Raw genomic sequence first — 18,170 nt, forward strand, 5'->3', positions numbered from 1 at the left:
TAGAGACGGGGTTTCACTATGTTGGCCAGGCTAGTCTCAAACTCCTGACCTCAAGTGATCTGCCCATCGCAGCCTCCCAAAGTGCCAGGATTACAGGTGTGAGCCACCGCATCCAGCTGGTAATCAGATAAAAATTCTTAGAGGGTAAAAAAGAGGTGACGGTGATCGCTGAGAACAGCTGGGCCGCCTCTGGCCCCATCTCGGGGATCTCTCAGGAGGCTCAGGGAAAGGGGCAGGACCCCTCCCACGGGAGAAAACAGTGCCACAAACAGTAGGTCCCTTTAGTCTGAGGTCACACAGCCCAGGCGGGGCTGGCTGCAAGGTGCGGGAGCTCAGCACCCCACCCAGTACCAGCTCTTGCCACAAGGTGGCAAGAAATGAGGCTCCCTCCACAGGGACAGCAGGTGATGGCCCCACTGCATCCCTGCAGCCCTGGGCTGAGTGCTGGAGCCCAAGCCCTGGCCCACATCCCCTTGGCCAGCATCTGGGGACTGCCACTCCCCTACTGCCCTGCCCCTGCCCGTGGGGAGCTGCACTCACCTCTTTGGCTTCCTCCAGGGTGTGGTATTGGAAGGAGTCCGCGTCCAGGGAGCGCAGGAGGGAGGCGTGCAGGTGCCGGCTGGCCTGGATGAACTGCTGCGTCAGGCTCAGCTGCTGCTTCAGCACATCATGGAGCGCCAGCACGGCCGGGCTGTAGGCGGTCAGGGCTGCCCCAGCTCCGCGTCACTCGGTGGCTTCACCAGGGCCCCACAAATTCTGCAGCCCCCCCACTGCTCAGGTGCCAGGCTACCTTCTGAAATATATTTGTTTTTTTCTGGAGACAGGGTCTTGCTCTGCCACCCAGGCTGGAGTGCAGTGGTGCCATCACAGCGCACTGCAGCCTCGAACTCCTGGGTTTAAGCAACGATGGCTCACACCTGTAATCCCAGCACTTTGGAAGGCCGAGGCAGGCGGATCACAAGCTCAGGAGTTTGAGACCAGCTTGGACAACATAGTGAAACCCCATCTCTGCTAAAAATACAAAAAAAATTAGCCAGGCGTGGTGGCGGGCACCTGTAGTCCCAGCTACTTGGGAGGCTGAGGCAGGAGAATTGCTTGAACCGGGAAGACTGAGGTTGCAGTGAGCCAAGATCACACCACTGCACTCCAGCCTGGGTTGACAGATCAAGACTCCGCCTCAAAAAAAAAAAATTAAAATTGAAAAGGGGAAAAAAATAGTAGGTACCAGATGGACTCCTATGTGTATCATAAGCCTTTGGTGGCTCCACTGGACTCGGCAAAGACTAAACTCTCTAAGTTGGCTGTTGGGGCTCCTTCCTCATGCCTCAGGCTGGACTGGAGCCTTTCTGAGGGCCACACAGACTCAACCCAGGAGGCAAGGGGCATGTCTACCCAGGCTGTGCAACTCAGTATCAGTCCAATAAATGTCTTCAGGGGAAATAAACTATGGCTTATTGATGTAATGCCACCAAGGGAAACACACAAAAGTGGCCTTGTGCCAGGTGGGGTGGCTCATGCCTATAATCCCAGAACTTTGGGAGACTGAGGTGGGCAGATCATTTGAGGTCAGGAGTTCGAGACCAGCCTGGCCAACATGGTGAAACCCTGTCTCTACTAAAAATACAAAAACCAGCCAGGCGTGGTGGCGCATGCCTGTAATCCCAGCTACTCGGGAGGCTGAGGCAGAAGAATCACTTGAACCCGGGAGGTGGAGGTCACAGTGGGTGGAGATCACGCCACTGCACTCCAGCCTGGGCAACAGAGCAAAACTCTGTCTCAAAACGAACAAAAAAAGTGGCCTTGTTGGGGTGCAGGGCACACAAGCATCACTCTTCACCCTCTTGTTTTATGGGACATGGGTGTCCCTTTGCAAGAGACAGAAGGTTCAAGGGCATCCACACCTTTTCTCTCCCCATGGCAGGTGCCCATGGCTGCAATAATCCCTGTCCAATGGACCCCTGGAAGCCAGTATGCAAGGGGTGCCACACCTCCAGAGTGGGTGTGAATCTGCACGTGAGATGAGTCCTGTAAAATGTGACAGGAAGGATCCCCCAAGCTGGACTGTTACCTTCTATTGCATCCGCACTGATAATATGATTGGCAATGGGTGTCGGGTCCACGTAGGCACCTCCCAGGGCAGGCCCCATGGCTGCCATACCGGCCACTATCTCGGGGACAAAGAGAGGGGTAAGCAGACAGGACACAGAGAAATGACTTTCAGGTCCACAGATACGACCCTGGAATAAACCACGTGAGCTTGTTTTTTCCTCTTTCTGAAGGTGATCGCCACTCTTGCATTTTCTTTTTGGTTTGAGATAGGGTCTTGCTCTATTGCCCAGTCTGGAGTACAGCAGCATGATCACAGCTCTCTACAGCCTCCTGGGCGCACGTAATCCTCCCATCTGTCTCCCAAGTAGCTGGGACTACAGGTGCGCCACCACACCTGGCTAATTTTTAAATTTTTTTTGTAGAGACAGGGTTTCCCTATGTTGCCCAGGCTGGTCTTGAACTCCTGGGCTCAAGCAATCCTCCTGCCTCAGCCTCCAAAAGTGCTGGGATCACAGGCGTGAGCCACCATGCCTGGCCCTTTGCTTTTTTTACCCTCTTCCCCTTTCAAATATTTCCCACGGCTGCCTCCATTTTTCTGCTAGGTTTTCTTGGCTCAAGGCACAGTCATCCCAGCTGGGTGCAGTGGTGGCTCCGGCTCACAGTGGCTGGAGTCGAGAGCAGTGGAAAATGTGCTTTCCCAGCCTTTCTTCTAAGGGTCACTGTTGACCTTGGGATTTTGTGTGTCCCCTGGGCTCTTGAGGCCAGCGTGTTTATGGCTGCTGTTTTTTCTCTCTCCTTTCCCTGTCAGGCCTAGTCTAGGAAAACAGCCTCGCCAGTGTTTCATGAAAGCATCCCTAAATTGCCAAAAATATGGACAGAAATGCAGACAGACACAAACAATTCTGAGCCCAGATCCCAGGTTGAAAATACCATTTTGGCCGGGCGCGGTGGCTCAAGCCTGTAATCCCAGCACTTTGGGAGGCCGAGACGGGCGGATCACGAGGTCAGGAGATCGAGACCATCCTGGCTAACACGGTGAAACCCCGTCTCTACTAAAAAATACAAAAAACTAGCCGGGCGAGGTGGCAGGCGCCTGTAGTCCCAGCTACTCGGGAGGCTGAGGCAGGAGAATGGTGTAAACCCGGGAGGCGGAGCTTGCAGTGAGCTGAGATCCGGCCACTGCACTCCAGCCTGGGCCGCAGAGCGAGACTCTGTCTCAAAAAAAAAAAAAAAAAAGAAAATACCATTTAACACTTCCAGGTGATTTTACTCAGTCAACGTGACTGACTTTCCTTCCTGAGAAACAGACACCAGTCACCCCTCTCCTTAGGGGAGGGGCCAGTCAGGCTGATGTTAGGTTAAACCCCCAAATCAAAACAAATAGAGCCAGTGAGAATTACATCGCTTTTCTTTTTCTTTTTCTTTTTTTTTTTTTTTTGAGACAGTCTTACTCTGTCGCCCAGGCTGGAGCATAATGGCACGATCTTGGCTCACTGCAAGCTCCACCTCCTGGTTTCAAGCGATTCTTGTGCCTCGGCCTCCCGAGTAGCTGGGACTACAGATATGCGCCACCATACCCGGTAAATTTTTGTATTTTTTAGTAGAGACAGGGTTTCACGGCCGGGCGCGGTGGCTCAAGCCTGTAATCCCAGCACTTTGGGAGGCCGAGACGGGTGGATCACAAGGTCAGGAGATCGAGACCGTCCTGGCTAACACGGTGAAACCCCGTCTCTATTAATAATATAAAAAACTAGCCGGGCGAGGTGGCAGCGCCTGTAGTCCCAGCTACCCGGGAGGCTGAGGCAGAAGAATGGCGTGAACCCGGGAGGCGGAGCTTGCAGTGAGCTGAGATCCGGCCACTGCACTGCAGCCTGGGCGACAGAGCGAGACTCCGTCTCAAAAAAAAAAAAAAAAAAAAAAAAAAAAGAGACAGGGTTTCACCACATTGGCCAGGCTGGGAATTACATCATTTTTCACATCCAGTCTACCTTGTCAAAAGCCATATGGATGAGAAAAGAGAGATTAAAAGGGACTGTTTATTAGCCAGGCACCTCTAGTCCCAGCTACTGGGGAGGCTGAGGTGGGAGAATCGCTGAAACCCGGGAGGTGGAGGAGGCTGTGGCCCAAGTTTGCACCACTGCACTCCAGCCTGGGCAACAGAGCAAGGCCCCATCTCATAAAATAAAATAAAATAATAACATGGAAATGTTTAAAAGAATGGGGCCTTTCTACCAGCAAGAGCCGAGACTGCAGCTGGGAATGAGAGAAGTGCCTGAAGGCCAGGCATGGTGGCTCACGCCTGTAGCCTCAGCACTTTGGGGGGCCAACATGGGCAGGTGGAAGGATCACTTGAGCCCAGGAGTTCAAGACCAGACTGGGGAACATAGGGAGACCCTGTCTCTACAAAAAAACTTTTTAAAATGATACTGGGGGCTGAGCGTGGTGGCTCACACCTGTAATCCCAGCACTTTGAGAGGCTGAGGCAGGCAGATCACGAGGTCAGGAATTCAAGACAAGCCTGGTCAGCATGGTGAAACCCCATCTCTACTAAAAATACAAAAATTAGCCAGGCACGGTGGCGCATACCTGTAATCCCAGCTACTCAGGAGGCTGAGGCAGGAGAATCGCTTGAACCCGGGAGGCGGAGGTTGCAGTGAGCCAAGATTGCACCACTGCACTCCAGCCTGGGCAAGAGAGGAAGACTCTATCTCAAAAAAAAAAAAAAAAAAGATACAGGGCCGGGCACAGTGGCTCATGCCTGTTATCCCAACACTTTGGGAGGCTGGGGCTGACGGATTGCTTGACCCCAGGAGTTTGAGACCAGCCTGGGCAATATGGCAAGACCCTATCTCTACAAAAAAATACAAAAATTAGCCAGGCATGGGGGTGCATGCTTGTAATCCTAACTACTCGGGAGGCTGAGGTAGGATCACCTGAGCCTGGGGAGGTTGAGGCTGCAATGAGCTGTGATTAGGTCACAGCACTCCAGTTTGGGCCACACAGCAAGACCCCATCTCTGAAAACAGAGTGAGAGAGAGAAATGTCTGGAAAGTCACCCAGGGTGTTCATTCTCCAGGACAAAGGCATCCTGTGCACTGCAGGGTGTGGAATAGCACCCCTGGCCTCCACCCAGCAGATGCCAATAGCATTCCCCACCCCGAGTGGTGACAACTAATAATGTCTCCAGACCCTGCTGGAGGCCCCCCATGACAGAATCATCCTGTGGGAGCTGCTACCCTAGTCCTTGGTTCTGATCCTTCTGAACGCTTCAGGGCTAGGAAGACATCGGGACACACCAGGGCAGCAGCCCCTTGTCCATGGAAGAGGAAATGGTGAGCCAAGGTCCCTGGGTGATTTTTTTTTTTTTTTTTTGAGACAGAGTCTCATTCTGTCACCCAGGCTGGAATGCAGTGGCATCATCTCAGCTCACTGCAACCTCCGCCTCCCAGGTTCTTCTCATGCCTCCGCTTCCGGAGTAGCTGGGATGACAGGAACACACCACGACAGCCAGCTCATTTTTGTATTTTTAGTAGAGATGGGGTTCCATGTTGGCCAGACTGATCTTGAACTCCTGACCTCAGGTGATCTTCCTGCCTCGGCCTCCCAAAGTGCTGGGATTACAGATGTGAGCCACCTTGCCTGGCCAACCCCTCCAGGTGATTACTAACAAGAGCTCAGATCTCGGGAACCTGAGCTCTCCCACGTGTCTCCCAGAATGCTGTAAACCACGCGCTGAGCTCCTGTCCCGGCTGCCCCGGCCCCCACGGGCCCCAGTGCTTACCCTTGGTCCACTCGTAGGTGAAGGTGGCGTCTGGCGTCTGCACAGCTGTGTCCTTCACAAGCACCCTTGTCATGTGCCTGCCCGATTTTTTCCTAGACTCGGCTATATGTGGAAGGTCTGTCTTCACACTTGAAGAGGATTCAGACAGAGCGTCCAGTGTTCTGTCAAGAGACTCCTTGGAACGGGCGGTTGGCTCAGATGCCATCAGACTTGGAGAGTTTTCAAAATCCTCAGAATAAGCTGAGCTGACTGTGTTCACCATGGGGGCTTCAGATGGTGGCTGCATGCTGGAAGTGCTGTCCTGCTGGATGGCAGGAGCTGAGCTGGCACTGAGATGCTCTGAGACCTCGCTCTCATCCCCCTCTGCAGAGGCGGCCTTTCCCTGTGATGCCCAGCTCCTCGCCCGGGCCTGCCTGGGGGCATCCGGCCCAGCGGACACCTCAGCTCTGAAGATTTTGCCAGCTGTTTTCTCTCTCTGAGCACTTTCCTCCTAAAATGAGGAATGGCAGAGATGGCTGGGAAGTGAATTTTTTTTTGCTTTTGTTTTTTTTTTGAGACAGAGTCTCGCTCTGTCGCCCAGGCTGGAGTGCAATGGCACAATCTCAGCTCACTGCAAGCTCCGCCTCCTGGATTCACGCCATTCTCCTGCCTCAGCCTCTCGAGTAGCTGGGACTACAGGTGCCCGCCACCACGCCCAGCTAGTTTTTTGTATTTTTAGTAGAGAGGGGGTTTCACCGTGTTAGCCGGGATGGTCTCAATCTCCTGACCTTGTGATCTACCCGCCTCGGCCTCCCAAAGTGCTGGGATTACAGGCGTGAGCCACGGCGCCTGGCCGGAAGTGTTTTGGAAAGATCAACACGCTAGGAACACGGCACTCCTAGGAGCTGGGGACCTCCGGCATTCCCGCAGGCAAGGGGGACACACCAGCCCCGCATTAGGTGTGGGCATGGAGTATTCTAAACAGAACTGTGGCGTCTTCAGCACGGGATCCCTACAGGGCTGCAGGAAGCCTGATCGGGTGACACATGCTTAGATGGCACATGGATGGCATTTAACATTTCATCATGGACTTAAGGACTTTAGGTGGCTGAGGCGGTAGGATCCTTTGAGCTCAGGAGTTCAAGACCTGCCTGGACAACATAGCAAGACCCTATCTCTATAAGAAAAAAAAATAAAAATTAAAAAATTAAGTTTCGGCCAGGCATGGTGGCTCACGCCTGTAATCCCAGCACTTTGGGAGGCCGAGGCGGGCAGATCACCTGAGGGCGGGAGTTTGAAACCAGCCTGACCAACATGGAGAAACCCCGTCTCTACCAAAAATACAAAATGAGCCAGGCGTGGTGGCACATGTCTGTAATCCCAGCTACTCGGGAGGCTGAGGCAGGAGAATCACTTGAACCCAGGAGGTAGAGGTTGCGGTGAGCCAAGATGGCGCCATTGCACTCCAGCCTGGGCAACAAGAGCAAAACTCCAACTCAAAAATAAAACATTTCATCATAGACTGATGAAATGTTAGGTGGCTGAGGCAGTAGGATCCTTTGAGCTCAGGAATTCAACACCTGCTTGGGCAACATAGCAAGACTCTATAAGAAAAAAAATAATTAAAAAATTAAGTTTCATCATGCCTGGGGGCAATGGCTTACACCTGTAATCTCAGCACTTTGAAAGGCCGAATCAGGAGGAATGCTTGAAGCTGGGAGTTCAAGACCAGCCTGGACAACCTAGCCGGTCTCTATCTCTACAAAAAATAAAAAATTAGCCAGGCATGGGTGCATGCCTGTAGTCTCAGCTACTCAGAAGGCTGGGTAGGAGGACTGCTTGAGCCTAGGACATTGAGGATGAAGTGAGCCATGATCCCCCAACTGCATTCCAGCCTGAATGACAGAGTGAGACCTGTCTCAAAAATAAATAAATTGGGCTAGGCACGGTGGCACATGCCTGTAATCTCAGCACTTTGGGAAGCTGAGGTGGGTGAATCACCTGAGGTCAGGAGTTTGAGACCAGCCTGGCCAACATGGTGAAACCATCTCCACTAAAAATACAAAAATTAGTGGGGTATGGTGATGGGTGCCTGTAATCCCAGCTACTCAGGAGGCTGAGGCATGAAAATTGCTTGAACCCAGGAGGTGGAGGTTGCAGTGAGATAAGACTGTGCCACTGTAGTCCCAGCCTGGGCAACAGAGCGAGACTCCATCTCAAAAAAATAATAATAAGGCCGGGGGTGGTGGCTCATGCCTGTAATCCCAGCACTCTGGGAGACCGAGGCGGGTGGATCATGAGGTCAGGAGATTGAGACCATCCTGACTAACATGATGAAACCCCGTCTCTACTAAAAATATTTTTAAAATTATCCAGGCATGGTGGCAGGCGCCTGTAGTCCCAGCTACTCGGGAGGCTGAGGCAGGAGAATGGTGTGAACCCCTGAGGCAGAGCTTGCGGTCAGCTGAGATTGCGCCACTGCACTCCAGCCTGGGTGACAGAGCGAGACTCTGGTCTCAAAAAATAGTAATAATAATAATAATAATAGGCCAGGTGCAGTGGCTCACACCTGTAATCCCAGCACTTTGGGAGGCCAAGGTGGGTGGATCACTTGCGGTCAGGAGTTCGAAACCAGCCTGGCCAACATGGTGAAACCCCGGCTCTACTAAAATATACAAAAATTAGCCGGGCATGGTGGCAGGCGACTTAATCCCAGCTACTTGGGAGGCAGAGGCAGGAGAATCATTTGAACCTGGGAGGCGGAGGTTGCAGTGAGCTGAGATCGAGCCACTGCACTCAAACCTGGGGGATAAGAGCGAGACTTTCTCAAAAAAAAAAAAAAAAGTTTAAAATAAAAAATAAGGCCGGGCGCGGTGGCTCAAGCCTGTAATCCCAGCACTTTGGGAGGCCGAGACGGGCGGATCACAATGTCAGGAGATCGAGACCATCCTGGCTAACACGGTGAAACCCCGTCTCTACTAAAAATACAAAAAACTAGCCGGGCGAGGTGGCGGCACCTGTAGTCCCAGCTACTCGGGAGGCTGAGGCAGGAGAATGGCGTGAACCCGGGAGGCGGAGCTTGCAGTGAGCTGAGATCTGGCCACTGCACTCCAGCCTGGGTGACAGAGCGAGACTCCGTCTCAAAAAAATAAAATAAAATAAAAAAAATAAAATAAATAAAATAAAAAATAATAATAATAATAAAAATTTTTTTTTTTTTTTTTTTTTTTTTTTTTTTTTTTTTTGAGACGGAGTCTCGCTCTGCCGCCAGGCTGGAGTGCAGTGGCCGGGTCTCAGCTCACTGCAAGCTCCGCCTCCTGGGTTTACGCCATTCTCCTGCCTCAGCCTCCCAAGCACTGGGACTACAGGCGCCCGCCACCTCCCGGCTAGTTTTTCTATTTTAGTAGAGACGGGGTTCACCTGTTAGCAGGATGGTCTCGATCTCCTGACCTCGTGATCCGCCGTCTCGGCCTCCAAAGTGCTGGGATACAGGCTTGAGCCACCGCGCCCGCCAATAAAAATTTTTAAATTAAAATGTCATCACTATGTATCACCAACACGTGTATCTGACAGTGCCGGTGGCCACCAGGACAAAAATCCCAACAGGGAGCGTGACTGGATATAGCTGGTGAAGTGCTGCCTCCGCGCAGATGTTGTCACGGGCGGCTTAGGTGGGATGTGCTTTAATCACCAGCTAACCAAGGTAGCTTCATCCTATTAGCACCTAAATCAGGGTCTCTCACCTACTGCACTCTTGACATCAGGGGCCACAACATTCTTTGCAGTTGGAGGCCGCCCAGTGCATTCCGTAATATGGAGAATATGGAGCAGTGTTCCTGGCCTCCACCCACCCACAATGCCAGTTGCACCTGTCACCCACCCCCTAGTCATGACAGCCAAAATGTCACCAGACATTGCCAATGTGCCCTGGGGGGCAGAGTTGGAAACTACAGGCCTAAATGAAACATTACTTGCTTTTCCACGTCAGAATCGACACTGGGCCAGGCATGGTCGCTCACACCTGTAATCCCAGCACTTTGGGAGGCCGAGTGGAGAGGATTGCTTGAGCCCAGTTTGAGGACGGCCTGGGCAACACAGTGAACCCTTCCCCAATTTTTAATTTTTAAAAATTTTTTAAAAAACATTTTGGGCCGGGCGCGGTGGCTCAAGCCTGTAATCCCAGCACTTTGGGAGGCCGAGACGGGCGGATCACGAGGTCAGGAGATCGAGACCATCCTGGCTAACACGGTGAAACCCGTCTCTACTAAAAAAATACAAAAAACTAGCCGGGCGACGTGGCGGGCGCCTGTAGTCCCAGCTGCTCGGGAGGCTGAGGCAGGAGAATGGCGTAAACCCGGGAGGCGGAGCTTGCAGTGAGCTGAGACCGGCCACTGCACTCCAGCCTGGGCGGCAGAGCGAGACTCCGTCTCAAAAAAAAAAAAAAAAAAAAAAACATTTGGCCGGGCACGGTGGCTCAAGCCTGTAATCCCGCACTTTGGGAGGCGAGGCGGGCGGATCACGAGGTCAGGAGATCGAGACCATCTGGCTAACACGGTGAAACCCGTCTCTACTAAAAAAATACAAAAAACTAGCCGGGCGAGGTGGGGGGCCTGTTCCCAGCTACTCGGGAGGTGAGGCAGGAGAATGGCGTAAACCAGGAGACGGAGCTTGCAGTGAGCTGAGTTGGCCACTGCACTCCAGCCTGGGCGACAGAGTGAGACTCCATCTCAAAAAAAAAAAAAAAAAAAAAAACATTTTAAGACAAAAACAATCAACAATGAAAAATGACTTTGTTGTACTTACTCCTGTTCCAAATCGGAGTTCTCACTGACAACTGGAGACAGATCGTCAAGCGATAAAATATTTATTCTAAACTCTGTAATTAAAAAATTAGTATAGCATTTGAATTTACTCCTTTATTTACTCCATAATTTTTTTTAAATCTTACAAATTTCTTTCTTTTTTTTTTTGAGATAGAGTCTCACTCTGTCACCCAGGCTGGAGTGCAGTGGCATGATCTTGGCTCACCACAACCTCCGCCTCCCAAGTTCGAGTGATTCTCTCACCTCAGCCTCCTGGGTGGCTGGGATTACAGGTGCCTGACACCTCGCCCAGCTAATTTTTCTATTTTTAGTACAGACAGGATTTCACCATTTGGCCAGGCTGGTCTCGAATTCCTGGCCTCAAGTGATTTGCCTGCCCTGGCCTCCCAAAGTGCTGGGATTACAGGTGTGAGCGCGGCCGGCCTAATATCCCACAAATGTTTAGAAAGATATGAAGACATGCAGTCCCTGTCCTCAAAAAACCAGCCCAAGGGTCCACACACCTTTCCTCTATAGGACAAGGCAGGGCAGTGGGTCACACCTATAATCACAGCATTTTGGGAGGCTGAAGTACGATGATTGCTTGAGCCCAGGAGTTTGAGACCAGCCTGGGCAACATAGTGAGACCCCATCTCTACAAAAAAATTAAAATATTACCTTTGCATGGTGACGTGCACCTGTAGCCCCAGCTACTAAGGAGGCTGAGGCCAGAAAATCTCTTGAGACCAGGAATTCAAAGCTGCAGTGAACAATGATCACACCACCGCACTCTAGCCTGGAGCACAGAGAGACCCTGTCTCTAAAAAATAATAATAATCCGCCAGGCGCGTTGCCTCACACCTGTACTCCCAGCACTTTGGGAGGCCGAGGCGGGTGGATCACGAGGTCAGGGGATCAAGACCATCCTGGCTAACACGGTGAAACCCCGTCTCTACTAAAAATACAAAAAAATTAGGCGGGCGTGGTGGCGGGTGCCTGTAGTCCCAGCTACTAGGGAGGCTGAGGCAGGAGAATGGTGTGAACCCGGGAGGCGGAGCTTGCAGTGAGCCATGATTGCACCACTGCACTCCAGCCTGGGTGACAGAGCAAGACTCTGTCTCAAAAAATCATCATCATCGTCATCCTCATCATCGGGCATGGTGGCCTACGCCTGTAATCCTACACTTTGGGAGGCAGAGATGGGCGGATCAACTGAGGCCAGGAGTTGAACACCAGCCTGGCCAACATGGTGAAACCTGGTCTCTACTAAAAATACAAAAATTAGCCAAGTGTGGTGGTGCGCACCTGTAGTCCCAGCCACTCAGGAGGCTGAGGCAGGAGAATCGCTTGAACCTGGAGTCGGAGGTTGCAGTGAGCGAAGATCATGCCACTACACGCCAGTCTGGGTGACAGAGCAAGGCTCCGTCTCAAAAATAACAATCATAATAAATAATAATAATAACAATGATACAAAATAAAAGGCTAGCTGGGAAATTTCCAGCTTTTGGGTACAGACTGTCTGTTGTGACTACTCAGCTCCACTGTCACAGTGTGAAAGCAGCCATAGACAATGTGTAAGAGTGTAGCTGCCTTCTGAGAAAGCTTTATAAAGACAGAAGACAGTCTGGGCACAGTGGCTCACGCCTGTAATCCCAGCACTTTGGGAGGCCAGGGCGGGCGGATCACCTGAGGTCAGGAGTTGAAGACCAACCTGGCCAACGTGTTGAAATCCCATCTCTACTAAAAATAGAAAAATTAGCCGGGTGCGATGGCGGGCGCCTGTAATCCCAGCTACTCAGGAGGCTGAGGCAGGAGAATTGCTCGAATCCAGGAGGCGGAGGTTGCAGGGAGCCAAGATCATGCCATTGCACTCCAGCCTGGGCAACAAGAGCAAAACTCTGTCAAAAAAAAAAAAAAAAGAAGAAGACAGGGCCAGGTGCCGCGGTTCACACCTATAATCCCAGCACTTTGAGAGGCCGAGGCGGGCAGATCACGAGGTCAGGAGTTCCAGACCAGCCTGACCAACATGGTAAAACCCCGTCTCTACTAAAAATACAAAAAATTAGCCAGGCATGGTGGTGCATGCCTGTAGTCCCAACTACTCGGGAGGCTGAGACAGGAGCATCACTTGAACCCGGGAGGCGGAGATTATAGTGAGCCGAGATCGCACCACTGCACTCCAGCCTGGGTGATGGAGCGAGACTCTATCTCAAAAAAAAAAAAAGACAGAAAATAGGCGTACTAGCCCCTGGTCCAGGCAGATTAGCAGCTGATCAGAGTGCACTGTTGGAAGTTGCTGAGAAGTACGCATGTGGTGTAAGGGGAGGGAGGTGGCAGGGCACCCAGCCAGCTGGGGGGAAACAGGGAGAAGACTGTGGAGCAGGGGCAGACCTGAGACACGGCCCCAAAGCATCCTATGTTGTCATTTACAGCAAGTTAATAGACTGTGAGTTCTGAAAAAAAGAGTTCTAAGTTATATATATATATATATACGTAGTACCGCAAGTCAAAGGCACTGTAGGACCTTAGGGTGGGGCCAGTGTCTGGACCAAGTGTGTGCCGGGACCAGGAGCATGGGGCTCTCTGTGGAGATGCTGGTGCTCCAACAGGTTTTTGGGTTTAAAAACATGTTTTTTTAGAGATGGAGTCTTGCTCTGTCACCCAGGCTGGAGGACAGTGGTGTGTTCATAGCTCACCGCAGCCTCCAATTCCCAGGCAGGCTCCAATTCTCAGGCTCAAACGGTCCTCCTGCCTCAGCCTCCTGCGTAGCTGAGACTACAGGTGTGCACAACCACACCCAGTTAATTTTTGTATTTTTTGTAAAGACAGGGTTTCACCATGTTGCCCAGGCTGGTCTCAAACTCCTCCTGCCTAAGCTTTCCAAAGCACTGGGATTGCAGGCATGAGCCACCAGGCCTAGCCTCCAACAGCTTCCAAAAGGTTTAAATTGACTCCAGAGATGAGCTGGTAAGCCAGGTGTGGTGGTTCACACTTGTAATCCCAGCACTTTGGGAGGCCAAGGCAGGCAGATCACCTGAGGCCAGGAGTTCAAGATCAGCCTGGACAACACGGCGAAACCTGGTCTCCACAGAGTACAAAAATTAGCCCAGTGTGGTGGCACATGCCTGTGGTCCCAGCTGGTCAGGAGGCTGAGGCAGGCAGGTTGCTTGAGCCTGGAAGGTAGAGGCTGTAGTGAACCATGATCATGCCCACTGCATTCCAGCCTGAGTGACAGAGCAAGACCCTGTCTCAGAATTAAATAAATAAATAAATAAAGATAGCACAAAAATCTGACTTGGCCCCTCAACCAGACAAGAAAGTTAGAAAGCTGAGTGTGTGATGTGACTCAAAATACCCTGCCTGTGGCAATGCCCCATGACCACTGCATCGGGGACTCTAAAGGTGGCCCCACCCTTCCTGCCCAAGGTACTGGCTTTGCACCGGGACCGGGATTACCGTCGAGGCTGTTATCAGCACCTTCTGAGACCGGTTCATCCACTGGCTCAGCCTCACTCCTTCCAGGGGAGGATGCAAGCTTGACGTGCCCCATTCTTAAAGACGCTGATTCTGAAAAGGCGCCTGTGATGGAAACTGACGGCGTGTGGGAGGTGGTGTCACCGGAAACGTGACTCTGTGGGGAGTCTGCTCTTGAGCGAGCGCTGTGAAGGGTTCTCTCTGCTGCCAGGGAGGTTGGCAGGTGTGATGTCTGAGACGGCTTTGCGCTGGAGAGTTCCACACTGGGTACAGTAAATGCTCTTGGCTGAGATGGGACCTGATATAAAACACTTGAAATTAACAAACTTATGACAACTAAGGTTTTTGTGGGGTTTTTTTGTTTGTTTGTTTTTTTGAGACAGGGTCTCACTCTGTTGCCCAGGCTGGAGGGCAGCGGCTCAATCATAGCTCACTGCAGCCTCGACATCCTGGGCTCAAGCGATCCTCTCACCTCAGCCTCCCAAGCAGCTAGGACTACAAGCATGTGCCACCGCACCTGGCAAATTTTTTTTTTTTTTTTTTTTTGGTAGGAATAGGTTTTGCTATGTTGCCCAGACTGGCCTTGACCACAGCTGAAGCATCTATCCACCTAAGCTTCCCAAAGCCCTGGGATTACAGGTGAGAGCCACCATATCTGGCTGATAACCTAAGTTCTTATGGTTCAACAGACAGTGCAATTAGCGGGGAGCATGAGACCAACACCGCAGGGATCACATTTTTGTCTTACTGCATCCCCTTTCTCTCTTCATTTCTGAAAGTCATGGTACAATATTTAGGTAAGATAATGTTGGGAGTAGAAAATATTCCGCAAGGCTGGGCGTGGTGGCTCAAGCCTGTAATCCCCGCAGTTTGGGAGGCTGAGGAGGGCAGATCACGATGTCAAGAGATCAAGACCATCGTGGCCAACATGGTGAAACCTCATCTCTACTAAGAATACAAAAATTAGCCGGGTGTGGTGGCGTGCACCTGTAATCCCAGCTACTTGGGAGGCTGAGGCAGAAGAATTGCTTGAACCAGGGAGGCAGAAGTTGCAGTGAGCCGAGATCGGGCCACTGTACTCCAGCCTGGCAACAAAGCATCGCAGCTACTTGAAAGGCAGAGGTGGGAGGATCACTAGAGCCTGGGAGGCAGAGGTTGCAGTGAGCTGAGATTGCGCCACTGCACCCTCCAGCCTGGGTGACAGAGCAAGAACCTGTCTCAAAAAAAAAAAAAAGCTGAGTATGGTGCCTCATGCCTGTAATCCCAGCACTTTGAGAGGCCAAGGCGAGTGGATCATCTGAGGTCAGGAGTTTGAGACCAGCCTGACCAACACAGAGAAACCCCGTCTCTACTAAAAATACAAAATTAGCCGGGCATGGTGGTACATGCCTGTAATCCCAAACTCAGGAAGGCTGAGGCAGGAGAATTGCTTGAACCTGGGAACGGAGGTTGTGGTGAGCCGAGATCACGCCACTGCACTCTAGCCTGGGTAACAAGAATGAAACTTGGTCTCAAAAAATATATATATATATATATATAAAAAATTAGCCAGTCACTGGCCGGGCATAGTAGCTTATGCCTGTAATCCCAGCACTTTGGGAGGCCGAGGCGGGCAGATCACCTGAGGTCAGAAGTTTGACACCAGCCTGACCAACATGGAGAACGCACATCTCTACTAAGCACACAAAATTAGCAGGGCGTGGTGGCGCATGCCTATAATTCCAGCTACTTGGGAGGCTGAGGCAGGAGAATCGCTTGAATCCGGGAGGCAGAGATTGTGGTGAGCAGAGGTTGTGCCATTGCACTCCAGCCTGGGCAACAAGAGCGAAACTCCGTCTCAAAAAAAAAAAAATTAAATTAAATTAAATAAATAAAAATAAATTTACCAAAAAAAAAAAAAAATCTTACCAAAAATAGTTTTCTTTCTTCTTCCTCACTGACGTTAACACTGCTGAAGCCTTGACTCGTCTTTTTTTCTCTAGAAGAGTCCATCAAGCTTCCTAGCAATACTTTCATTTCTTCTTCGTCACTGTCTGGAAAATCAAATGTTCTAGCAGGTTCTTTCTGTTTGGGGGTTTGCAAAGTCCTCTCTTTCCCAACAGGTGCTTCAGGGGATATGTTTTCAACAGATGGTTGTTTCTTCTTTAGAAACCTACTGACTTTTGTGTTCTGTGCATTATTTTCGGTGACAGGAAGTTGACGGGCTTGACTCTGGGAAGTGTTGTCTGTGTTCTGGGACGCAAGTTCGATTGCACCCCTGAGAGGATTCTGTCAGCTCTCTTTGGAAGACTGGCATTGGTCGTCATTGAGTCAGATTCTGTGTCAGACAAATTCCTCTGCAGCTTCCGATTCATGATCCGGGTTTCCAGCTGGGCCAGCTTCATGAGTGCGGCATTGGCTCGGATCCTGGAGGCAGTGGTGGGTGGTCTACTTGAGGCAAGGCTGGGTCCACTCCCCAGTACAGGGTTCTCTTTCAGGAGTAAGTGTTTCTCACCTAGAGTTTGGTTTCTTTTTAGAAATCTGCTATGACCAGGTGCTATTTTGGTAAGATTTCTACTGATCTGGAAGTTTCTGATTTCTTCCATTGTTGAATCTTCTAAGGAAGTGTCACTGAAGTCACCAAAAACATCGCGCATGGGATAGCTGGCTTTCCTTGCAGAAGCCATTCTGTGGGGGAAGGGAAGCAATTTTGCATAAGAGTACCTGCTGTTTGGGCCGGGTGCGGTGGCTCACGCCTGTAATCCCAGCACTTTGGGAGGCGGATCACGAGGTCACGAGATGGAGACCATCCTGGCTAACATGCTGAAACAATGAAACTATCCATTAATTAGTGAATAGATTACAAACTATGGTCCATCCATACAGTGGAACACTGTTCAGCAATTTAAAAAACAAATACTAATATAATAGTATGCAGGAATCTCAAATACATCATACTGAGGGAAAGTAGCCGAGCCAGGCCCAGTGGCTCACGCCTGTAATCCCAGCACTTTGGGAGACCGAGGCAGGTGCATCACGATGTCAGGAGTTCGAGACCAGCCTGACCTACATGGTGAAACCCCGTCTCTACTAAAAATACAAAAATTAGCGGGGCATGGTGGCGTGCGCCTGTAATCCCAGCTACTCAGGACGCTGAGGCAGAAGAATTGCTTGAACCTGAGAGGCGGAGTTTGCAGTGAGCTGAGATCACGCCATTGCACTCCAGCCTGGGTGACAGAGCAAGACTCTGTCTCAAAAAAAAAAAAAAAGGAGCCAGACACTAAACTCCACACACCCTATCATTTCATCTGTAAGAACTGTCAAGAAAATGCAAACCAATAAACTCAGAAAGCAGATCAGGCCGGTGCTGTGGCTCACGCCTACAATCCCAGCACTTTGGGAGGCCAAGGCTGGCAGATCACGTGAGGTCAGGAGCTCGAGATCAATGTAGCAAACATGGTGAAACCCCATCTCTACTAAAAATACAAAAAATTAGCCAGAGTGCAGTGGCATGATCACAACTCACAGCAGCTTTGACCTCCTGGACACAAGCAATCCTGCCTCCCGCCTCAACATCCCGAGTAGCTAGGACTGTAGACGCGAGCCACTACACCTGGCTAATTTTTTATTTTTATCTTTTTTAGAGATGGGGTCTCGCCATGTTGCCCAGGCTGGTTTGGATCTCCTGGCCTCAAGTGATCCTCCCGCCTCTGCCTCCCAAAGTGCTGGGATTCCAGGCGTGAGCCACCACGCCCGACCTGACACAAAGTTCTAAAGCTGGATTAACTGGATGGTGGCGACGACTTCACAACTTTGTAGATTTACTAAAAATAACGGAGTCGTCAGCTTAAAAGTGGCGAACACTATGGTATGTAAATGAAGGCTCAACAAAGTTGTTAAAAACCAACAAACCAAAATTTGAAAACCCTGGCGCCCCTCAGACCATCCTGCTCTTCTCCCCAGCTATGAAGCGACCCGCCCAGGACCACGCTCCAACAGACTCCAGACAGGGAAACTGAGGCGCGGGACCATCCTACAGCTGCCCAACCAGCTCAGTCACGGAGAAGGCCCCATTTCCCCGTATCCCCCTCGCGAGCCCGGACGCC

General features: G+C 51.1%; 1 protein-coding gene across 1 annotated transcript; it reads right to left on the reverse strand.

Annotated features, from left to right (window-relative positions):
- Nucleotides 1–16,895, reverse strand: CUNH19orf44 (chromosome unknown C19orf44 homolog). The gene is given in 7 exon segments (XM_033198604.1): nucleotides 1–654; nucleotides 2,069–2,164; nucleotides 5,831–6,317; nucleotides 10,609–10,685; nucleotides 14,068–14,383; nucleotides 15,994–16,343; nucleotides 16,346–16,895. Coding segments are annotated over 7 exon segments (1,884 nt in total). The 5' UTR covers nucleotides 16,752–16,895; the 3' UTR covers nucleotides 1–502.
- Between the last annotated feature and the right edge of the window lie 1,275 nt (nucleotides 16,896–18,170).

This window comes from Trachypithecus francoisi, unplaced genomic scaffold (genome assembly GCF_009764315.1).
Source record: "Trachypithecus francoisi isolate TF-2019V2 unplaced genomic scaffold, Tfra_2.0 Lachesis_group5, whole genome shotgun sequence".
NCBI lineage: Eukaryota > Metazoa > Chordata > Mammalia > Primates > Cercopithecidae > Trachypithecus > Trachypithecus francoisi.